At 45.2% G+C, this 24,704-nt stretch overlaps 1 protein-coding gene across 1 annotated transcript in view; it reads right to left on the bottom strand.

The window, feature by feature from the left end:
- Window positions 1–13,865, bottom strand: part of LOC139263382 (ribosome quality control complex subunit NEMF) — a 136,326-nt gene extending 122,461 nt beyond the window's left edge. Inside the window, exons 1-5 of the mRNA XM_070879389.1 lie at window positions 13,768–13,865; window positions 7,617–7,685; window positions 3,990–4,092; window positions 3,511–3,636; window positions 1,453–1,601 (exon numbers count right to left, since the gene is read on the bottom strand). Coding sequence (XP_070735490.1) covers window positions 1,453–1,601; window positions 3,511–3,636; window positions 3,990–4,092; window positions 7,617–7,685; window positions 13,768–13,823 — 503 coding nt within the window. The 5' untranslated portion in view covers window positions 13,824–13,865. The remainder of the gene's footprint in view (window positions 1–1,452; window positions 1,602–3,510; window positions 3,637–3,989; window positions 4,093–7,616; window positions 7,686–13,767) is intronic.
- Between the last annotated feature and the right edge of the window lie 10,839 nt (window positions 13,866–24,704).

The following is a 24,704-nucleotide window of genomic DNA, read 5'->3' as shown; positions in this document are numbered from 1 at the left end:
CAGTCCCGGATTCTCGACGCTGTACCTGTTCAACAATTTAGAAATAAAATAACTTGCAATTTATATAGCACCTTTAATGCAGTAAAATATCCCAAACCGCTTCACAAAATTTGACACCAAGCCACAAAAGAGGATATCAGGACAGATGGCCAAATGCTTTGTCAAAGAGGTAGGTTTTAAGGAGCATCTTAAAGGAGGAGAGAGAGGTAGAGAGGCAGAGAGGTTTAAGGAGAGCATTCCAGAGCTCAAGGCCAAAAAAGCTGAAAGCACAGCCGCCAATGGTGGAGTGATTAAAATAGGGGATGCACAAGATACCAGAATTAGAGGAGCGTAGATGTCTCAGAGACTTGTTCTGCTGGAGGAGATGAGAGAGATAGGAGGGGCAAGGCCATGGAGAGATTTGAAAACAAGGATGAGAATTTTTAAATTGAGGCATTGCTGGACTGGGAGCCAATGTAGGTCAGCAATCACAGTGGTGATGGGTGAACGGGACTTAAGATATGGGCAGCAGAGTTTTGGATTAGCACAAGTTTATATAGGGTGGAAGATGGGAGGCCGGCCAGGAGATCATTGGAATAGTCAAGTCTAGAGGCAACAAAGCCATGGATGAAGGTTTCAGTAGATGATGAAGGGAGTCAAGGGTTATGGGGAGCAGGCGGGGAAGTGGAGTTGAGGCCAGAATCAGATCAGCCATAATCTTATTGAATGACGGAGCAGGCTTGAGGGGCCAAATGGCATACTCCTGCTCCTATTTCTTATGTTCTTATGAGCTGAGGCAGGGTCAGAGTCGGGCGATGTTATGGCGGTGGAAGTAGTCAGTCTTGGTGATGGAACGGATGTGTGGTCGGAGGTTAATCTTGGGTTCAAACACAACATCAAGGACAGGGAAGAGGCAGATTTTAAGGAGCGTCTTAAAGGAGCAGAGGGAGAGAGGTGGAGAGGTTTAGGGAAGGAATTCTAGAGCTTAGGGCCCAGGCAGTTGGTCGGCACGGCTGCCAATGGTGGAGCAAGTAAAATCGGAAATGCTCAGAAGGCCAGAATTAGAGGAGCGCAGAGATCCCAGAGGATTGTAGGGCTGGAGGAGGTTAGAGAGATAGGGACACACTTGACTTATTTGCAGATTAACAAGATGATCTGGACAAACCCAAATAAGTCCAACGTTATACCGAGTACATGAATGTAAGAAAAAAAGGGGGAAAAAATGTTTCAATTTTGAACACTTGACCTCATAAATTTTTCTTCTAACATTTGGGCAGTACAGACACAATCACATTTTTAAATCTATCTTTACAACAAAATCAAAGAAGATACTTTAGTTTAAAGTTTATGAAAGTTTTGTTTATGAGGCGAAGTGTAACACTTCATCTACCAGAAATGAGACACAAAGCTAAAGACAATGCCAGAAAATGTTTAGATTTTGTTAATTTTGAGTAATGTACATGTTGACAGTACCTCTCTAAAGATAGCAAAGGCTCTGGACCTTTAGCATAATCAACTGGATATCGCTCACGAACAGCAAATTTCACATCTTCTACTTCATCGGTGCGGAAACGCAGGAGATTTAGAATTGTGTATTCGTGGTCAGTAAGAATTATGTTACCCTGCAAACACACAGGTAGTAAATGTTACAGTAAAATATTCTGGCAGTAATTAATAATTGCAATAATTACAGCTCAATTGTAATAATCAGAGGAAATGGAGAATGTACAACTTTATGTCCTTTGTACCTGTCAGCATCAAACACTCGGAAGTCAACTGTAACATTGGAAATTATGCAGAATTACATAGAATATACAACACAGAAACAGGCGATTTGATCCAACTAGTCTGTGCTGGTATTTATATGCCACACGAGTCTCCTCCCATTGCATCTACCTCATCTTACGCTTTCAGCGTATCTTTTTATTCCCGTTTCTCTCGTGTACTCATCTAGTTTCCTTTTGAAAGCATCAAAGCTATTTGCCTCAACCATTTCCTGGGATAGCAAGTTCCACATTCTAGCCACTCTCTGAGTAAAGAAATTGCTCCTGAATCCTTTATTGGATGTATTAGTAACTATCGGTTATTTATTGCCCCTGGTTTTGGATTCTCCCACAAGTGGAAACATTCTTTCCACAACTACCCTGTCCAATCTATTCATACTTTTAAAGAACTCTATCAGATCTCCTCTTTTCTAAAGAAAAAAAACCCAACCTGTTCAATCTTTCCTGATAGTTGTAATCTCACAGTTCTGGTACCATCCTTGTAAATCTTTTTTACATTTTCCACTCAAGTGTGAATTTTATTCCACTTGTTGGACCATTCATCTCTATCGCCTCTGAATGAGATTGTCAATTTGTCCCAAACTATGAGTAGATCTGTATTGTACATTTATTTCTCCTCTTAGGTGGGTTAAGACTACCCAAATAATTTCACATAATACATTACAGCCACTTGGGAAAGTGAAATATTCAACTTGTTAATCTGGGTTCCTAGAGACAGTGTGCTAACTATTGCTTTAGTTATTCTCCAACTGATAATTGATTTGAAAACTTGAAGGCAGAGAATATATGTACTAAAGCACTTTTAGTTTAAATAATAAAATGCTCCAGTGAGGACACATACATGGACACTAAAAAATAATTCACAGATTAAAATATTCAAACTAGTTCAATCTGGTGCGGAATAAATTGAGAATTTATCCAACTGGACAATCAATTACATCATCATCATAGGCAGTCCCTCGAAGTCGAGGAAAACTTGCTTCCACTTTAAAAGTGCGTTCTCAGGGGACTATACAGTCCAATACAGGAATTACAGTCTCTGTCACAGGTGGGACAGACAGTGGTTGAAGGAAAGGGTGGGTGGGACTGGTTTGCCGCACGCTCCTTCCGCTGCCTGCGCTTCTTTTCTGCATGCTCTCGGCAACGAGACTAGAGGTACTCAGCACCCTGCCGGATACTCTTCCTCCACTTAGGGCGGTCTTGGGCCAGGGATTCCCAGGTGCCGGTGGGGATGTTGCACTTTATCAAGGAGGTTTTGAGGGTGTCCTTGAAACGTTTCCCCTGCCCACCTGGGGCTCGCTTGCCATGTAGGAGTTCCGAATACAGCGCTTGCTTTGGAAATCTCGTGTCGGGCATGCGGGCGATGTGGCCCGCCCAACGGAGCTGGTCGAGTGCGGTCAGTGCTTTGATGCTGAGGATGTTGGCCTGAGCGAGAACACCGACACTGGTGTGACTATCCTCGCAGGGGATTTGCAGGATCTTGCGGAGACATCGCTGGAGAAATACTACTAACGATGTCTTCGCAAGATCCTGCAAACCAATGACAATTGCACTGTTGTTTACAGAGACCTGAGACTTATCCGAAGATACAAAGAAGACAAGTGAATGAGGAAGAATGCCAGAGATAGAATTCAGCTTCCATGCAGAAAATACCTTTAATATTGTTGAGTACGTATAACAATGAACTTATCTAAAATATTCAACTACATCATTTTTAAAAGAAAAGTGAATTTTTATTGTGACTTACTCGGTCGTACAGTTCAATAATCAAATGGTAAGCTGCATGATCAGAGCCAAACTGAAAATCTACAATCCTATCAACCCCAAGTTGCTTGATGTAGATCAATCTTCGTGACTTTAGATGTTTACGGCACTGCAACCAAAACAAAAGTCACATCAGTTTTAGTAGAAATTTAATGCAATACTCCCTAGTAATCAGGTATAAGACTTATGGGGGGGGGGGGGGGGGGGGCGGGATTTTAATTTTATGATTGGACTTAAGGCAGCAGGAAGATATGCTGCATCATAACATAATTTCAGAGTAAACACTTTATTTTAAGCGTCCTATCAGAGAGTAATTTACAAATCTATTTTATAAAATAACAAATTTGACGATATAGGTGTTCAACACATTCTTAAAGTTTATAACAATTACTGGAAATTTGTTAAATCTGCAAAACTGTTAAAAGACTATTTTGATACTATTGGGCAGTGATTATTTTGTACCTTCATTGAAAAGCCTGAGGGCATCATATTCTTTGGCCATTCAAACTCTGTTGTGTGGATCCGGATACCAGATTCAACCAAAAGAACAGCTTTTGATTCTGGTCTGTGAAGAAATGTAAAGAACAGGTAAAATAGAAACAAACAAGTTAAATATAATGCGAGACTGTGGTAATCGTTAACAGGAAATTAGTACCCTTCTTGATGCTTCTAAAATCTATTGGGCTGAAAATTGCAGGCTCGTTGGTCCGTACGAAGTGCGCACACATCTGGCGAGGTCTCACAAATGCCAGTTCTCGGCGCGCGATGTGCATGTGCCGAGAACCAGCTTTTCCAATCTGTCAAAACGTCTTTAGGCAGATCCAACACATCCCCGCAGGAAGGACATCTGCAGGGCGGAGATTGGGCTATTTGCCCAACTCTTGCCCAGAGAATGTCCTTCAAACTCTTACGACTGGTAAAAGCAGGCATATAGCTTACTTTTACGAGCGTAAGAGTATTAAAACACAGAAATATTTAATTTAATTACTCATTTCTATATTAAAAACCCTGTCCATTAAGGCAAGTTTATTTTTAACAATATTAAAACATTAAAAAAATGTTTAATTACATTCAATTTCAATTCATTTTAAATATGTGAGGTGTTTTTTTTAATTTATTGTGCTGTGTTTCGGTGTTTTGGGGGATATTCTCATTGATAGTAATGGGAGCCCGTACAAACAGAGTTTCCATTATCAATTAGAATACTAGATAGTGATTGGTGGTTCAGGCCCATGTGATTCCAGCATATGAGTACCTATCTGGAAGACATGTTCCTGTGCGCTGCACAGTGAATGAAGGCCTCCGACCTATGTCCCTCTGGGACCACCAGGTATTTTCGTAATTTTTTTCTGGGTCGGAGGCGTTTGTCTGAAGGAAACCTCTGACCGCAATTTTCTTCCTATTATTGGTGAGACATCCAATTTAAATTAAAAAATCTAGCTTGGTCTTAAATCCAAATATTAAATTATTTCAAAACATGCTTCTAGCAAAGATTTTATCTTTAAATCTAGACATCAAGGAGTAACTGAATTTTTTTATGGAATGGTAGTTTAAATTATAATTTAAAATTATATTGCTTTCTGTCTGGATGATTAGGAAGCAGGTTTTACAAATATCAAAATAACTGCAGTTTTAAAGTGCAGGAGAATCAAATAATTTGTATTAGAACTTGTTTCAAATCAATTCAAAACAAAAGCAAACGGATAGAAACAAGTTTCACCACCAGCATCAGTGTTTGTCACTCAAGTAGTTAAGTACTTGTCGGTAAAACAAGGAAGTTCTAATTTGCAATATTAGGGTTACTGGAGTTCACCTACAACAGTTGATAGTTTTCTAGATATTGACTGGAGTACCATACAAGAACAATGCATTCTACCAGAGAGAATGAAACTGACCTTACCTAGCTATCCCTATTTGAATTATGCCTCATCGCTGCTGCACAATCACATATCTCTGCTGCAGGAGAATGCATGCTATCAAGTAGGCTGCTTAGGCAAAAATTGAGCGAGGAAATACAAGTTTTTTAAGAATGTATTCAGCCACAAGAATTTAAATGTGAGAAAGTATAGATTCAAGAGATGTTAAAGTATTCATGCCAGTTTAGGTGGGACACCAAATACAGTTGTTTGGAAATGAGCTTGGTCATGTGCCTATTATTTCTGAAAGATACACTATTTTTGCATTGAACCAATTAGCCAATCCAAATAAATTATAAATTTGATTAGATTCAGATTGACTCGCCACTTATTCAATTTAGAAAATATGAAAGGTGTATAGAAAATAATTGTACTGGTTAAAAAAAATTGATTCAAATACCTATCCTTATAACCACTAACAGAATTAGTAATGGGGAACATCGAGATGGCAGAAACTCTGAACAAATATTTTCTATCAGTCTTTACGGGGGAGGAACTTAATACAATCACAATGACTAAGGAGGTGGTACTCAGTAAGATAAAGGGACTAAAGGCAAATAAATCCCTTGGACCTGATGGCTTGCATCCGAGCGTCTTAAAAGTAGTAGCGGCAGGGATAGTGGATGCATTGGTTGTAATTTACCAAAATTCCCTGGATTCTGGGGAGGTCCCAGCAGATTAGAAAACTGCAAATGTAACGCCCCTATTTAAAAAAGGAGAAAGACAAAAAGCAGGAAACTATAGACCAGTTAGCCTAACATCTGTTGTTGGGAAAATTATTAAAGAAGCAGTAGCAGGACATTTGGAAAAGCAAAATTCGGTCAGGCAGAGTCAGCATGGATTTATGAAGGGGAAATCATGTTTGATAAATTTGCTGGAATTCTTTGAGGATGTAATGAACAGGGTGGATGAAGGGGAACCAGTGGAAGTGGTGTATTTGGACTTCCAGAAGGCATTTGACAAGGTGTCACATAAAAGATTACTGCACAAGATAAAAGTTCACAGGGTTGGGAGTAATATATTAGCATGGATAGAGGACTGGCTAACTAACAGAAAACAGAGAGTCATTCTCTGGTTGGCAACCAGTAACTAGTGGAGTGCCACAGGGATCAGTGCTGAGACCCCAACTATTTACAATCTATATTAACTACTTGGAAAAAGGGACAGAGTGTAAAGTAGCCAAGTTTGCTGACGATACAAAGATGGGAGGAAAAGCAATGTGTGAGGAGGACACAGAAAATCTGCAAAAAGACATAGACAGGCTAAGTGAGTGGGCAAAAATTTGGCAGATGGAGTATAATGTTGGAAAGTGTGAGGTCATGCACTTTGGCAGAAAAAAAATCAAAGAGCAAGTTATTATTTAAATGGAGAACGATTGCAAAGTGCTGCAGTACAGCGGATCCTGGGGGTACTTGTGCATGAATCACAAAAGGATAGTATGCAGGTACAGCAAGTGATCAGGAAGGCCAACAGAATCTTGGCTTTTATTGCAAAGCGGATGGAGTATAAAAGCAGGGAAGTCTTGCTACAGTGTACAGGGTATTCGTGAGGCCATACCGAGAATACTGTGTGCAGTTTTGGTTTCCATATTTACCAAAGAATATACTTGCTTCGGAGGCAGTTCAGAGAAGGTTCACAAGGTTGATTCCGGAGATGAGGGGGTTGTCTTATGAGGAAAGGTTGAGTAGGTTGGGCCTCTACTCATTGGAATTCAGAAGAATGAGAGATAATCTTATCGAAATGTGTAAGATTATGAAGGGGCTTGACAAGATGCTTGCAGAGAGGAGGTTTCCACTGATAGGGGAGACTAGAACTAGAGGGCAAAATCTTAGAATAAGGGGCCGCCCATTTAAAACTGAGATGAGGAGAAATTTCTTCTCTCAGAAGGTTGTGGATCTGTGGAACTCATTGCCTCAGAGAGCTGTGGAAGCTGGGACATTGAATAAATTTAAGACAGAAATAGATAGTTTCTTAAACGATAAGGCAATAAGGGGTTATGGGGAGCGGGCAGAGAGGTGGACCTGAGTCCATGATCAGATCAGCCATGATCTTATTAAATGGTGGAGCAGGCTCAAGGGGCCGTATGGCCTACTCCTGCTCCTTTTTCTTATGTTATGTTCTAAACTGTACTTTGACAGATGAAACAAAACACAGGTTACATAGCAAAACTTACTTCTGAAGTCGAATGAGATAAGTCTTGTTGTCCACATCATACACATTGTTTACCCTCATCCCTAGTAAACTAAAGGAAATTAATGTTAAATTATTTAAATAAAGAAAAATCATATAGCCACCATAAAACCAAACAGTAGATTTGCCTGGTTTTATTAATTTCCAAAAGATGTCTAAATACAAATCAAAATGTCAGTCGTATTTAAAAGCAGAATATACAAAAAAGTATTAGCGCAATAATGTATAAAGATACCTACCAAGTCTTTATTTTAGTTAAACAAAAAGTAGCCTAATTCTTAAAAGGATGCATCTATTTGTACTAACTGAAAGGCAGCCATTTCTCTGATTGGATCTCCATTTTCACATGACCTACTGCTGATTGGTCCCCTTGGAGGATAAGCCACACCCTGAAGCCCAAGTTCTGACTGACTTTCTAATTTGTAATTTGATCCATCGACTTCAGAAGCCAGAGGATACATCTCCCCAAAAGCCACCAAGTTCCAGCCGAAGTCCCTTACCCCAGCGCAAGTGCATCTCTCCCCCAGCCGAAGTCCCTTACCCCTGGGCAAGTGTGTGACCTTAACCCTACCGCCTCCCCCCCCATAGCTGGGACATTGTGTGCAGATTGTTAACAGGTTTATTGGGTATGAAGTGAATAGTGACAGTATCGTGACTTCTGGATTTCATCCACCCCAACGATGTCCCTTGCAACACACGCACCGAGCTTGTATGCACCAGGGGGTTGGAAGAACGTGATCCGCCTTCCAGAGTTCCCTCTCTCCCCTCCGATCCCGCGCCCCCCCCTCCCCCCAAGTCTCTCGTTCTTCCTCCAAGCTCACTCTCTCCCCCCAGTCTCCAAGCTCTCTCTCTCTCTCTCTCCCCCCCCAGTCTCTCTCTCACCTACCAGTCTCTCAATCTCCTCTCCCCCCAACCCCCAAAAGCTCGCTCTCACCCCCTCCCCCAGCTCTCTCTTCCCCCCACCCCCCTCCCAAAGCTCACTTTCCGCTCCCCCCCTCCCCCAGCTCTCTCTCCGTCTCTCCTGGCCCGCCTCGCTCAGTCCCCGCCGCCCCACCCCGTTGGCTGCACTCTTCACTCAAACTGCTGCTCAAACGGACTCGTGCGCAGAAAAGTTAGTGAAAATTGCGCTGGGGAGGTTGGGGCGGAGTTGGTGACTATAGTTAGGACAAATAGTCACTCTGTTCTTTATACTTCACTCAAAAACAAGACTAGAAGTTATTGTTTCGGATATTAGCATATGAATGCTTAGAAACTCGTAACACTTTCCTTTCATCTGCTATTTTAATGGAGCCACTCAAGTTATGTGCTAACAATGGAAACTGCAGGCTATACAGGGTTATGAACATACCAACACAAAGATCAAAAACAACAAAAAAAACAAGGCTCGTCCATGTGTCTCAGTGCGTAAATGCACCTTACAGGTGAGGTACTAAACCATACAGGTTAGGAACATATGAACTTCAATCCCTGGTCTGTGCAGAGTTAACTAGCAAGTTGGGATTCTACTTATCACCTGAAATGTGTCACCAACAATGGAAGGTTCTCTCTTACTGTTTTAACCTGTTGAAAGCTGCAAAATTCCGGAAAACAGTGGTGCCTCAAACAGGAGAAATTGTAGTTTAATTACAAGAGATTGGATTTTACCAAGAATTGAGAACAGCAGGTGTCACTGAAGACAGGATTGACAATTTTTGCAAAGCTAGGTAGTGTGGGATGGATGAAGAGATCGTGACTCAAGTTCTATGATCTGCTTTGCTGATGATGAAAATTAATTGAAAAACCTTAATGTCTCTACCTCATAAAAAACTTTCCTTTAGATAGTGCCTTTCACATATGCAGGACACCCTGCATTTTACAACCAATGAGTTATTTTTGAAGTGCAGTCATTGTTGTCATTTAAGCAAACATAACACCCATTTGCACGCAGCTAAGTTCCACAGATGACAAAAAGACCACTAGTTAATTTGTTTTTGGTGGTATTGGTTGTGAGAAGCTTGTTGGGCAGGATACAGGAAGAATTCCTTAATCTCCTCTCTGAGTAGTACCCAGTTATCTTTTACATTCACCTACAGAAACGAGAAGGAGTGGCCCTCGGAGTCCTTAACATTGACTTCGGACCCCATGAAGTCCCACAGCATCAGGTCAAACATGGGCAAGGAAACCTTGTGCTAGTTACCACCTACTGCCCTCCCTCAGCTGATGAATCAGTACTGCTCCATGTTGAACACCAATTGGAAGAAACACTGAGCGTAGCGAGGGCACAGAATGTACTCTGGGTGCAGGGACTTCAATGTCCATCACCAAGAGTGGCTCGGTAGCACTACTACTGACTGAGCCCTGAAGGACATAGCTGCCAGACTGGGCCTGCGGCATGTGGTGAGAGAACCAACACGACGGAAATATCTACTTGACCTCGCTCTCACCAATCTACCTGTCGCAAATGCATCTGTTCATGACAGTATTGGTAGCAGTGACCACCGCACAGAGACGAAGTCCCGTCTTTGCACTGAAGACACCATCCATCGTGTTGTGCTAAATGGAATAGATTCAGAACAGATCTAGCAGCTCAAAACTGGGCATCCATGAGGGGCTGTGGACCATCAGCAGCTGCAGAATTGTATTCCACCACAATCTATAACTGGACAGCCTGGCATATCCCTCACTCTACCATTATCAAGCCAGGTGACCAACCCTAGTTCAATGAGGATTGTAGAAGAGCAAGCCAGGCGTACCTAAAAATGAAGTGCCAACCTGGTGAAGCTGCAACACAAGACTACATGCATGCTAAACAATGGAAGCGGCATGCTAGACAGAGCTAAGCGATCCCACAACCAACGGATCAAATCAAAGCTTAAACCATTAAACAACCAATGGTAGGGTGGGGGCAAGGAGAAAGAGGCTCCAGGGACATACCCATCCTCAATGATAGCAGAGCCCAGCATGCGAGTGCAAAAGACAAGGCTGAAGTATTTGCAACCATCTTCAGCCAGAAGTACAGAGTGGATGATCCATCTCAGCCTCCTCCAGAGGTTCCCACCATCACAGAAGCCAGTCTTCAGCCAATTCAATTCACTCCACGTGATAAGAAGAAATGGCTGAGGCACTGGATACAGCAAAGGCTATGGGCCCCAACAATATCCCGACTGTCATGCTGAAGATGTGTGCTCCAGAACTAGCCACGCCTCTAGCCAAGTTGTTGCAGTACAGCTGCAACACAGGCATCTACCCAATAATGTGGAAAACAGCCCAGATATGTCCGATCCACAAAAAACAGGACAGATCCCATCCGGCCAATTTATGCCCCATCAGTCTACTCTCAATCATCAGCTAAGTGATGGAAGGTGTTGTCGACAGTGCTATCAAGCAGCACTTACTCATCAATAACCTGCTCACCAATGCTCAGTTTAGGTTCCGCCAGGACCACTCAGCTCCAGACCTCATTACAGCCTTGGTCCAAACATGGACAAAAGAGCTGAATTCCAAAAGGTGAGGCGAGAAACATCAAGGCAGCATTTGACTGATTGCGGCATCAAGGAGCCCTAGTAAGACTGAAGTCAATGGGAATCAGGGGAAAGACTTTCCACTGGCTGGAGTCATACCTAGCACAAAGGAATACTGCGTGCAGCTTTGGTTTCCATATTTACGAAAGGATATACTTGCTTTGGAGGCAGTTCAAAGAAGGTTCACTAGGTTGATTCCAGAGATGAGGGGGTTGACTTATGAGGAAAGGTTGAGTAGGTTGGGCCTCTACTCATTGGAATTCAGAAGAATGAGGTGTGATCTTATCGAAACGTATAAGATTATGAGGGGGCTTGACACGGTGGATGCAGAAAGGATGTTTCCTCTGATGGAGAAGACTAGAACTAGAGGGCATGATCTTAGAATAAGGGGCCGCCCATTTAAAACTGAGGTGAGGAGAAATTTCTTCTGAGGGTTGTAAATCTGTGGAATTCGCTGCCTCAGAGAGCTGTGGAAGCTGGGACATTGAATAAATTTAAGACAGAAATAGACAGTTTCTTCAACGATAAAGGGATAAGGGGTTATGGGGAGCAGGCAGGGAGGTGCAGCTGAGTCCATGATCAGATCAGCCATGATCTTATTGAATGTCGGAGCAGGCTCGAAGGGCCGTATGGCCTACTCCTGTTCCTATTTCTTATGTTCTTATTAAAGGAAGATGGTTGCAGTTGTTGGAGGCCAATCATCACAGCCCCAGGACATCGCTGCAGGAGTTCCTCAGGGCCACGTCCTAAGCTCAACCATCTTCAGCTGCTTCATGAATGACCTTCCCTCCATCATAAGGTTAGAAATGGGAATGTTTGCTGATGATTGGAGTGTTCAGATCCATTCGCAACTCCTCAGATAATGAAGCTAAAGAAGTCTATGCCCACATGCAGCAAGACCTGGACTTGGGCTGATAAGTGACAACTAATATTCGCACCTCACAAGCGCCAGGCAATGACTATCATCAACAAGAGAATGTCAAATAACCACCCTGGGTCTCTCTTCTCTTGAAAAAAGGCTGAGAGGTGACCTAATAGAGGTGTTTAAAATTCTGAAAAATTTTGATAGAGAGGATACAGGGAGAATGTTTCCACTTGTGGGGAAGATCATAACTAGAGGCCATCAATATAAGTTGTCATCAAGAAATCCATTAGGGAATTCAGAAGAAACTTCTTTACCCAAAGAGTGGTGAGAATGTGGAACTCGCTACCACAGGGAGTGGTTGAAGCAAATAGTATAGATGCATTTAAGGGGAGGTTAGACAAGCATACGAGGGAGAAAGGAATAGAGGGTTATGCTAATAGATTTAGATGAGGAAAGCTGGGAGGAGGCTCAAGTAGAGCATAAATGCCGGCATGGACTGGTTGGGCTGAATGGCCTGTTTCTGTGCCGTATAACCTATGTGATCCAATATAATTCAATGACATTGCCATCGCCAAATCCCCCATCAGCAATTGGTGGGTCACCTTTGACCAGAAACTTAAATACTGTGGCTACAAGAGCAGGTCAGAGGCTGTGTATTCGGTGGCAAGTTTCTCACCTCCTGATTCCCCAAAGTCTTTCCACTATCTACAAAAGGCACAAGTCAAGAGTGTGATGGAACACTCTCCACTTGCCTGGATGAGTGCAGCTCCAATAACACTCAAGAAGCTCGACATCATCTAGGACAAAGCAGCCCGCTTGATTGGCACCCCATCCACCACCTTAAACATTCACTCCCTCCACCATAGATGCATTGTGTACCATCTACAAGATGCACTGCAGCAACTCGCCAAGGCTTCTTCGACAACACCTCCCAAACCCACGACCTCTACCACCTAAAAAGGACAAGGGCAGCAGGTGCATGAGGACCATTGCCTCCAAGTTCCCCTCCAAGTCACACACCATCCTGACTTGGAAATATATTGCCATTCTTTCATCGTCACTGGGTCAAAATCCTGGAACTCCCTCCCTAAAAGTACGATGGGAGTAATTTGATCATGCAGATTGCAGTTGTTCAAGAAGGCAGCTCATCGCCAGCTTCTCAAGGGCAGTTAGGGATGGGTAATAAATGCTGGCCTTGACAGCAATGCCCACATCGCAGGAACGAATAAAAAAAAGACATCTCATCCAAAAGGCCTCGAACAGTGCAGTGTCAGTGCACTGAAGTGTCAGCTAAGATTATGTGCTCAAATCTGTAGCGGGGCTTTAACCAGCAACCTTCTGATTCAGAGGCAAGCTTACACTTTAAAAATCATAAATATAAGAGCAAAAAAATTTTTTATTTTTATAAGATTTCTGGTGCCCGAACATTTTGGAAGTTTCAACAACTTGTATTTACATATCTGTATTTCAAATTTGTATTTTGTATTTCCAAACAACCCACTCAAAATAAAAGTTCCAAAACCGCAGAGGCCAACGCTGGCTACATGACTTCTGCGGCCCTCTTTCCTCGAAGGGACCCGGGCTAACCTCCATCCCGTAACCAGGGGGATTGCAGGTTACAGCCCAGCTCGCTCTGCTGCCAGTGAGATGCGCGGGCCCTGGATCCCGAACACGTTTCTAAAACTCATCGCGGAGTTTTCAGATGGTCAGCTCCAGCAGCGGGCTGATCCCAGTCAGGCTCGCACGGGGTAAGTGTCACTACCAGATACCTCTGCAGCTCCGAGATAATCGCTCGGATATCGACGGTGTTGAAACGCGACTTCATCCTCGCTGCAAATTCAACCTGAGCGGTCCCGGCACGGTTCCCCCCGCTGATCTGCGCAAGCGCCAACTCCGTACGGTGAGAGACTTGACACACCGCGCCTCTGTAATGTCAAAATGCATTGCAAGATAGACCAGAAAGAGTCCAAGTATTACGTTCACAAAGTTTATACTAAAAATGAGTTTTTTTAAATGGCATTCATTCCACCTGTAAGCTATTCCTTGCATTATATTGTTTCTCTTTAATTTTAAACCAGCTATGAAAAAAGCTGTCTTGGCTCTGTTCAACATCATTCCCCTCTGCACAACATCTCCACATGGTTCGTTGGTTCTAGTACAAAGCATATTCTACATTTGCTTCTTATTTTGCCCCTGCACTGCCACTCTTGGATTACCCCAAGATTCTCTTGTTGGCCCCTCCTTCTCCTCATTACATGTTGCCCTGCAGAAACATTATTCATAGGCACATGGTCTCTCCACCACCATCCTTAACTCCACAACCACCTCTGTGTTCATAAAATCACAGAATCATAAAAGTTTACAGCAGAGAAGGAGGCCATTTCGGCCCATCATGCCCACGCCGGCCAACAAGAGGCTATCCAGCCCAATCCCACTTTCCAGCTCTCGGTCTATAACCCTGCAGGTTACGGCACTTCTGTTACGTATGCAATAAAGGTACAAACTGAGTACTGTTTAACTGAACAAGGTACAATCTTGGCTCTGCTTTATTACGGCCCAAAGCATCTGACTCACAAAATGGCTGGCCTTTTACACCAGAGCAGCCCATGTGCATGCTGCTCAGTGGCCTCCAACAATGACACCATCTGGTGGCTACAAACAGCATGTACATACATGACAACTTCAAGTGCATATCCAAGTACTTTTTACGTGGTGAGGGTTTCTGCCTCTTATCACCTTTTCAGGCAGTGAGTTTCAGACCCCCACAATCCTCTGCGTGAAGAAATTACCCCTCAAATCCCCTCTAAACCTTCTACCAATTACTTTAAATGTATGCCCCCTGGTTGTTGACCCCTCTGCTAAGGGAAATAGGCCCTTTCTGTCCACTATATCTAGGCCCTTCATAATTTTATACAGCTCAATGAGGTCTCTCCTCCACCTCCTCTGTTCCAAGGAAAAGAAACCCAGCCTATCCAATCTGTCCTCATAGCTAAGATTCTCCACTCCCAGCAACATCCTCATAAATCTCCTCTGTACTCTCTCCAGTGCAATTACATCCTTCCTGTAATGCGGTGATCAGACTGCACGCAGTACTCCAGCTGTGGCCTAATCAGTGTTTTATACAGTTGAAGCATAATCCCCCTGCTCTTATATTCTATGCCTCAGCTAATAAAGGCAAGCATTCTGTATGCCTTCTTAACCACCTTATCTATCTGGCATGCTACCTTCAGGGATCTGTGGACATGCACTCCCAGGTCCCTCTGTTCCTCTACACTTCTCAATGTTCTACCATTTAATGTGTATTCCCTTTCCTTGTTAGCCCTCCCCAAATGCATTATCTCACACTTCTCCAGATTAAATTCCATTTGCCACTGTTCTGCCCATCTGACCAGTTGATTGATATCTTCCTGCTTGTTATGTATGTAACTATGTAATACTTGCCACCAGAGAGCGCAACTGTTGGAGTCCTAATGGTCACCTGCACACATGTGCAGGGCAAGTATAAAAGGTTGGCTGCCATGTTGTTTAGGCACTCTGGAGTTGTAATAAAGAAGACTAAAGTCACATTAAGTTTAGCTCACAGTACTCAGCCTCATGGAGTTCTTCTATACACAACAACTGGCGACGAGTAACAGAATACGAACCTGCACGCAACCATGGCTGCCATTGGAATATTAAAGAGATTTGTAGAGGGTGATGATTGGGAAGCCTTCATCGAGCGTCTCGACCAGTACTTCATGGCCAACGAGCTGGAAGGAGACACTAACGCGGCTAAGCGCAGGGTGGTTCTCCTCACATTCTGTGGGCCTAAAATATACGGCCTCATCAAGAATCTGCTTGCACCAACAAAACCAATGGAGAAGGAATATACTGAGTTGTGCATGCTGGTTCGGGACCACCTCAAGCCGAAGGAGAGTATTCTCATGGCCAGATATCATTTTTACATGCACCATCGCTCTGGGGGCCAGGACGTTGCGGATTATGTCGCCGACCTGAGACGCCTTGCGGGACCTTGCGATTTTGGAGCTGCGTTGGGGCAAATGCTGCGGGACTTTTTCGTGCTGGGCATCAGCCACGAGGTCATTCTGCGAAAGCTGCTGGCTGCCGAAACCCTAGATCTGAGCAGGGCCATCACGATTGCCCAGGCATGCATGGCCACGGACGATAACACCAACAGATATCTTCTCAACATCAAAGCTCACCGGCAAGTACTGTGCATAAAATGACATCGCTAGCAGGCCGAACTGCATATGGCAGGGCCTATACGTCTGCGGCTGCAAAACCTGTGATGACTCAGAGTCCGCCATCGGGGGTGAATGTGAATCCATTAGCACCATGTTGGCACTGCGGGGGTAATCATCAGGCCCATCAATGTTAATTCAAGCACTACATGTGCAAAGGCTGCGCAATGATGGGGCACCTCCAGCGAATGTACAAACGTGCTGCGACATACCACGTGGCAGAGGATGATCGATCCAGCGTGGATCACGCAGCACAGGTAACTCAACCCGAGGAAGAAGTGTATGGGGTACATACCTTCACCACCAAGAGCCCTTCTATAATGCTGAAAGTCAATTAAATGGAGTTCCCGTATCCATGGAGTTGGACACGGGTGCGAGTCAGTCAATAATGAGCCAGAAGGCTTTTGAGAAACCAAGGGGCAATAAAGCACAAAGGCCCAAACTGAGCCCGATTAATGCAAAGCTGTGTACCGACACCAAAGAGCTCATACCAGTCATTGGAAGTGCGGCAGTGAAGGTATCATATGATGGAGCTGTGCATGACCTATCATTCTGGATTGTTCCAGGCAATGGCCCAACGCTGTTCGGCAGAAGCTGGCTAGAAAAGATTAGATGGAATTGGAACGACATCAAAGCACTATCTTCAGTGGATGACGCCTTGTGTGCTCAAGTTTTGAGCAAGTTTCCCTCGCTATTCGAACCAGGCATCGGCAACTTCACAGGCGCCAAGGTACAGATCCATCTAGGCCCCGATGCACGGCCCGTCCATCACAAGGCTCGGGCGGTTCCGTACATGATGAGGGAGAAAGTCGATATTGAACTGGACAGACTCCAACGCGAAGGAATCATATCGCCAGTCGAGTTCAACAAGTGGGCCAGTCCAATTGTTCCGGTGTTGAAAAGCGATGGCACGGTCAGAATCTGCGGAGACTACAAGGTAACGATTAACCGAGTCTCACTGCAGGACCAGTACCCGCTGACCAAGGCGGATGACCTGTTCGCAACGTTAGCAGGGGGAAAGTCGATCACCAAGTTGGACGTAACCGCCGCCTACATGACACAGGAGCTGGTTGAATCTTCGAAAAGACTGACGTGCATCAACACACACAAAGGGCTGTTTATATACCACAGGTGCCCTTTCGGGATTCACTTGGCTGCAGCCATTTTCCAGAGAAACATGGAGAGTTTGCTGAAATTTGTTCCGTGCACTGTTGTGTTTCAAGATGACATCCTGAACATTGGCTGTGACACCATCGAACATCTACACAACCTGGAAGAGGTTTTAAGTTGCCTAGACAGAGTGGGACTCAGGCTGAAATGCTCCAAGTGTGCTTTCCTGGCGCCAGAAGTTGAATTTTTGGGGAGAAAGATTGCAGCAGACGGCATCAGGCCCACGGACTCAAAGACAGAGGCCATCAAGAATGCACCCAGACTACAGAATGTGATGGAGCTGTGTTCGTTCCTGGGACTCACCAACTATTTCGGTAACTTTCTACCCGGGTTGAGCACATTCTTAGAGCCTTTGCACATGTTGCTACGTAAGGATGATGACTGGGTTTGTGGAAAATCTCAAGACACAGCCTTTGAGAAGGTCAGGAACCTGCTATGATCATATAAGTTACTTGTACACTATGACCCATGTAAACGTTCAGTGCTAGCTTGTGACCCCTCATCGTATGGGGTCGGCTGTGTGTTACAGCAAGCCAATGTATCGGGCAACCTCCAACCGGTTGCATACGCATCTAGAAGTCTGTCTAAGGCTGAGAGAGCCTTCAGTATGGTCGAGAAAGAGGCGTTAGCATGTGTATATGGGGTTAAGAAAATGCACCAATACCTATTTGGACTTCGGTTTGAGCTTGAAACTGACCACAAGCTGCTCATTTTGCTGTTTTCAGAGAGCAAAGGTATAAATACCAATGTTTCGTCCCGCATCCAAAGATGGGCACTAATATTATCCGCTTATGACTATGTTATCCGCCACAGGCCAGGCACTGAAAACTGTGCCGATGCTCTCAGCCGGCTACCATTACCCACCACTGGGGTTGAAATGGCGCAGCCCGCAGACTTGCTACTGGTCATGGATGCTTTTGAAAGTGAGGGGTCACCCATCATGGCTCGCCAGATTAGGACCTGGACCAGCCAGGATCCTGTGCTATCATTAGTAAAGAGTTGCATCCTAAATGAGAACTGGTCGGCCGTTCCCGGGGAAATGAAAGATGAAATTAAGTCGTTTCACTGACGCAAGATGAATTGTCCATCCAGTCGGATTGTCTCTTATGGAGTAATTGTGTGGTTTTGCCAAAAAAAGCAGGGAAATGTTTATACGCGACCTACACAGTACCCACCCAGGCATTGTCATGATGATGGCAATTGCCAGGTCGCATGTTTGGCCCGTCATTGACTTAGACTTGGAGTCATACGTGCATTAGTGCAACACTTGCTCTCAACTGAGCAATGCACCAAGGGAGGCTCCACTGAGTCTGTGGTCATGGCCCTCCAAACCGTGGTCCAGAATCCACGTAGATTTTGTCGGCCCCTTTCTAGGAAAGATGTTTTTAGTAGTAGTGGATGCTTACTCCAAATGGATTGAATGCATAATCATGTCATCCAGCACGTCCACAGCCACCATTGAAAGCCTCCGGGCTATGTTCGCCACCCATGGCTTGCCCGACGTCCTTGTCAGCGACAATGGACCGTGTTACACCAGCTCGGAATTCAACAAGTTTATGACCTGCAATGGCATCAAGCATGACAGGTCTGCTCTGTTTAAGCCCACGTCTAACGGTCAAGCGGAGTGGGCAGTTCAAACAATCCAGCAAAGCATAAAACACGTGACGGACGGCTCCCTACAGACCCGCTTGTCTCGCATTCTGCTCAGTTACCAGATGCGACTCCACTCGCTCACCGGGGTTCCCCCAGCAGAATTGTTAATGAAGAGAGCCCTCAAAACTAGACACTCTCTGGTCCACCCAGATCTTAATGATCATGTGGAAACCCGGCGACACCAGCAGAACATGTACCACGATCGCATGGCTGTTTCACGTGACATTGATGTTAACGACCCTGTGTTTGTCCTGAATTACGGTCATGGTCCCAAGTGGGTTGCTGGCACTGTTTTGGCCAAGGAAGGGTGTTTATAATCAAACTGTTAAATGGCCAAATGTGCAGAAAGCATTTAGATCAGACCAAATTGCGATTTACTGATAACCAGGAACAACTTGAAGAGGACATCGCCATCGACGATCCACCAACACACACCCAACCAGCAATCGACCTTGCTGTCAATCACGAGGATGAACCCAATGTTCCTGACAGTCCGGTCAGACCAGCCACGGTGCAGTGCAGCAATGGTCCGGCCAACTCACACACGCCAAGGTTTGAAATTAGAAAATCAACCAGGGAGCGAAGGGATCTGGATCGCCTCAACTTGTAAATAACTTGTACCGAAGACTTTTGGGGCGAGTGATTTTATGTATGTAACTACTTGCCACCAGAGGGCGCGACTGTTGGAGTCCTAATGGTCACCTGCACACGTGCAGGGCCAGTATAAAAGGTTGGCTGCCATGTTGTTTAGGCACTCTGGAGTTATAATAAGGAAGACTAAGGTCACACTAAGTTTAGCTCACAGTACTTAGCCTCGTGGAGTTCTTCTATACACAACACTGCAATCCGCAGCTTTCTACTTCATTATCAACCACACAGCCTATTTTTGCATCATCTGCAAACTTCTTAATCATACCCCCTATATTCAAGTCTAGATAATTGATATATACCACAAAAAGCAAGGGACCTAGTACTGAGCTCTGCGGAACCGCACTGGAAACAGCCTTCCAGTCACAAAACACCCATCAACCATTACCTTTTGCTTCCTGCCTCTGAATCAATTTTGGATCCAACTTGCCACTTTGCCTGGATCCCATGGGCTTTTACTTTCGTGACCAGTCTGCCATGTGGGACCTTATCAAAAGCTTTGCTAAAATCCATATACACTACATCATATGCACTGCCCTCATCGACCCTCCTGGTTACCTCTTCGAAAAATTCAATCAAGTTAGTCAGACATGATCTACCCTTGGTGCTTAGTAGGCTTTTTGCTGCTGGTAAATCGCCGTGGTTCCTCCCACAACAGCCAAACAAGCACACACCACAGCCACACACGCTTTCAGTGCCTCTGAGCTCCCTCTCTCTGTCTCCTCTACTGCGCATGTCATGATGACCCTTGACCTCCTGAATCGTGGGAATCGAGAGTTGCCATGCCGTTGCTAAGGATGGCCACACTTTACGGCAGAAGATCAAAAAATTTTAACGCTACCGCCCATATGATATCGCTAGCGGTAACGTCCATTTTCAAAAACTTTGAGAATGGGCGAGAAGCCGGCGATTTGAAAACCCTTTTTTAATGCCCATGCCGGAAATAACGCCCATTTTTGGGCAATAATCACAAAAGTGGAGGTTCTAGTCCCATAAAGATAATCTGTGTGTGGAGGCGGAAGATGTGGCTATGGTTCTTAATGAATACTTTGTGTCTGTTTTCACAAAAGAGAGGGGTGATGCAGGCACTGCTATCGAGGAGGAGGAGTGTGAAATATTAGCTGAAATAAACATAATGAGAGAGGAGGTATTAAGGGGTTAATCAGCTTTGAAAGTGGATACGTCCCCAGGCCCAGATGAAATGTATCCCAGACTGTTAAACGAAGCAAAAGAGGAAATAGCAGAGGCTTTGACCATCATTTTCCAATCCTGTCTGGCTTCAGGTGTGATGCCAGAGGACTGGAGGACTGCTAATGTGCTACCTTTGTTGAAGAAGGGAGAAAGGGATAGACCGAGTAACTACAGGCCAGTCAGCCTAACCTGAGTAGTGGGAAAATTATTGTAAAAAATCCTGAAGGACAGGATAAATCTACATTTAGAAAGACATGGATTAATCAGGAACAGTCAGCACAGATGTGTTAACATAAGAACATAAGAACATAAGAATAAGGAACAGGAGTAGGCCATCTAGCCCCTCGAGCTTGCTCCGCCATTCAACAAAATCATGGCTGGTATGTTGGAGGCCCTGGAGCTGGTAGCCAGGAACACTGGTGGCAGAGGGCTCCCAGTGGTCCCGGAGCGCTGCACTGCACCCCAAGGTGACGCACCCCCATTGGCAACCACACATGAGAGCCAGCAGCAACATCTTGCTTATGGCTCGGAGCATGTTCCCACCTCGGGACCGTCCTCTCCCGTATCTGTCCAAGCAGTAATTCGGCCATCACCGCCCCCCCCCCAATGAAGCATCACCTGAGGACCTCCTCGGCCAGGCGGCTTGGAGTCAGGTGAGGAAGGGGAAGGGGTAGAGGTGGGGAGGAGAAGCGGGGGGGGGAGGGGGGGGGGAGGGGGGGGGGAGGGCCGGCAGCAGTGGGAAAGAATTGGCTTGTACAGAAATACTGATGATTTCAGACTAATGTTCGATTTAAATGATTATTATTTAACAGAACCTTGTAGCGCATTGGCTCAGATTACACATTGGTGCTTCCTTAACATAAGAACATAAGAACATAAGAATTAGGAACAGGAGTAGGCCATCTAGCCCCTCGAGCCTGCTCCGCCATTCAATAAGATCATGGCTGATCTGGCCGTGGACTCAGCTCCACTTACCCGCCCTCTCCCTGTAACCCTTAATTCCCTTATTGGTTAAAAATCTATCTATCTATCCATCAAAGGGTATAACCACACTTAACTTCAATCAACTTAAACTTTAACTGTCACCAAGGTGATGCCTGTTATGTATTTAACCCCTTGTAACCTGTATTACACTACCACCAGAGGGCCTACCTGTTGGACTCCCTTGCTGGGATCCCTTGGGAGCACGCATATAAGCAGGCCACCCACGAGGTACCTACACCCTGGGAGTCTTATTAAAGGAGCTAAGGTCACACTTGCTCATTGTACACAATACTCAGTTTCATCCTTTATTGTGAACGTATCAATTGGCGACGAGGTAACGAACAACCGCACGAAAATGCAAAGAACAGTTGGTATCCTGGAGAAGTTCTCAGAAGGGGACGATTGGGAGGTCTTCGTGGAGAGACTCAACCAATACTTCATGGCTAACGAGCTGGAAGGGGACAAGAACGTTGCCAAACGAAGGGCGATCCTCCTAACTGTCTATGGGGCAACAACCTATGGCCTCATGAAGAATCTCCTAGTTCCGGCAAAACCAACAGCTAAATCCGATGAAGAATTGTGCATGCTGGTCCGGGAGCACCTAAATCCTAACAAAAGCGTTTTGATGGCGAGATATCGATTCTCCACGTGTCAATGGTCGGAGGGCCAGGAAGTGGCGAGCTATGTCGCCTAACTAAGGCACCTCACAGGACATTGCGAATTTGAGGGATTCCTGGAACAAATGCTTAAGAGACTTTTTTGTTTTGGGCATTGGCCATGAGGTAATCCTTCGCAAACTGTTGACTGTTGAAACTCCGAATCTAAGTAAAGCCATAACGATAGCCCAGGCATTTATGTCCACCAGTGACAACACCAAACAGATTTTGCAGAGTTAAGAAGTTTCGGCCAGTACTGTGCACAAAATAACATAGTTTTCGAGCAGGAATATACATGGCAGAACATACACGCCGGCTGCTGCTGCCCGACCTCAGATGACCCAGAGTCCGCCATCAATTGTTAATGCGAGGCAGTTAACACCTTGTTGGTGCTGTGGAGGTGATCATCGGCCCCATCAATGCCGCTTCAAGCACTATGCGTGCAACGGTTGCAGAACAATGGGACGCCTCCAGCGAATGTGCAAGCGAGCTGCAAACCCTGCAAACCCTGCAAACCACCACGTTGCAGAGGAAGATCGATCCACTGTGGATCAGGCTGAATTGGAGACTCATACCGAGGAGGCAGAAGTGTACAGGGTACACACATTCATCACGAAATGTCGACCAATAATGTTGAAACTTGAACTGAATGGAATTCCAGTATCTATGGAACTGGACAAGGGTGCGAGTCAGTCCATAATGTGTAAAAAGGCCTTTGACAGGCTGTGGGGCAAAAAGGCACACAGGCCCAAGCTCAGCCCCACTCACACCAAACTAAGGACTTACACCAAGGAACTAATCTCTGTAATTGGCAGTGCAGAAGTCAAAGTCTCCTATGATGGAGCAGTACACGAACTCTCGCTGTGGATTGTGCCAGGGGATGGCCACACATTATTTGGCAGAAGCTGGCTGGGAAAAATCCACTGGAACTGGAACAACATCTGAATGCTTTTGTCCGTCGACGATGCCTCATGTACCCAGGCTCTGAGCAGGTTTCCATCGTTGTTCGAGCCAGGCATTGGAAGCTTCTCGGGGGTGAAAGTGCAGATCCATTTGGTTCCCGGTATGCGACCCATCCACCACAAGGCATGGTCGGTACCAAAAATGATGCATGAGAAAGTAGAAATTGAGCTGGACAGGCTGCAGCGAGAAGGCATCATCATGCCGGTGGAATTCAACGAGTGGGCCAGTCCGATTGTCCTGGTACTTAAAGAGGATGGCACGGTCAGAATTTGTGGGGACTATAAAGTAACGATTAACCGTTTTTCGCTGCAGGACCAGTACTCGCCAGCCAAGGCAGACGACCTATTTGCGACCCTGGCTGGAGGGAAGACGTTCACCAAGTTGGTCCTGACCTCGGCCTACATGACGCAGGAGCTGGAGGAGTCTTCGAAAGGCCTCACCTGCACCGATGCCAAGACGGAGGCCATCAAGAACGCACCAAGACCACAGAGCGTGACGGAGCTGCGGTTGTTCCTGAGAGTCCTTAACTATTTTGGTAATTTCCTACCTGGGTTAAGCACCCTGCTAGAACCCCTACATGCGTTACTGCGCAAGGGAGAAGACTGGGTATGGGGGAATTCACAAGAGGATGCCTTTAAGAAAGCCAGAAATCTGTTGTGTTCAAACAAACTGCTTGTCCTGTATGACCCTTGTAAAAGATTAGTGCTAGCTTGCGATGCATCGTCATACGGGGTCGGTGTGTGTTACAACAAGCTAACGAATCGGGGATTTTGCAACCGGTCACTTAAGCGTCCAGGAGTCTGTCCAAGGCCGAAAGGGCCTACAGCATGATTGAAAAAGAGGCTCTGGCATGCATTTACGGGGTAAAGAAAATGCACCAATACTTATTTGGCCTCAAGTTTGAGCTTGAAACTGACCACAAGCCGCTCATATTGCTGTTCTCTGAGAGCAAAGGGATTAACACCAATGCCTCTGCCCACATCCAAAGATGGCCGCTCACGTTGTCGGCATACAACTATGTAACCCGCCACAGACCGGACACAGAGAACTGCGCAGATGCTCTCAGTCAGCTGCCATTGCCCACCACCGGGGTGGAAATGGCACAGCTAGTGGACTTGCTCTTGGTAATTGTCATGTTTGTAACCTTCACATAACTGTAACCTTTATGTAACAACACTGTACACTGTATACACCTGAGAA

Source organism: Pristiophorus japonicus, chromosome 4 (genome assembly GCF_044704955.1).
Source record: "Pristiophorus japonicus isolate sPriJap1 chromosome 4, sPriJap1.hap1, whole genome shotgun sequence".
Taxonomy (NCBI): Eukaryota; Metazoa; Chordata; class Chondrichthyes; family Pristiophoridae; genus Pristiophorus; species Pristiophorus japonicus.
This window is presented reverse-complemented; position numbering and strand designations above follow the sequence as displayed.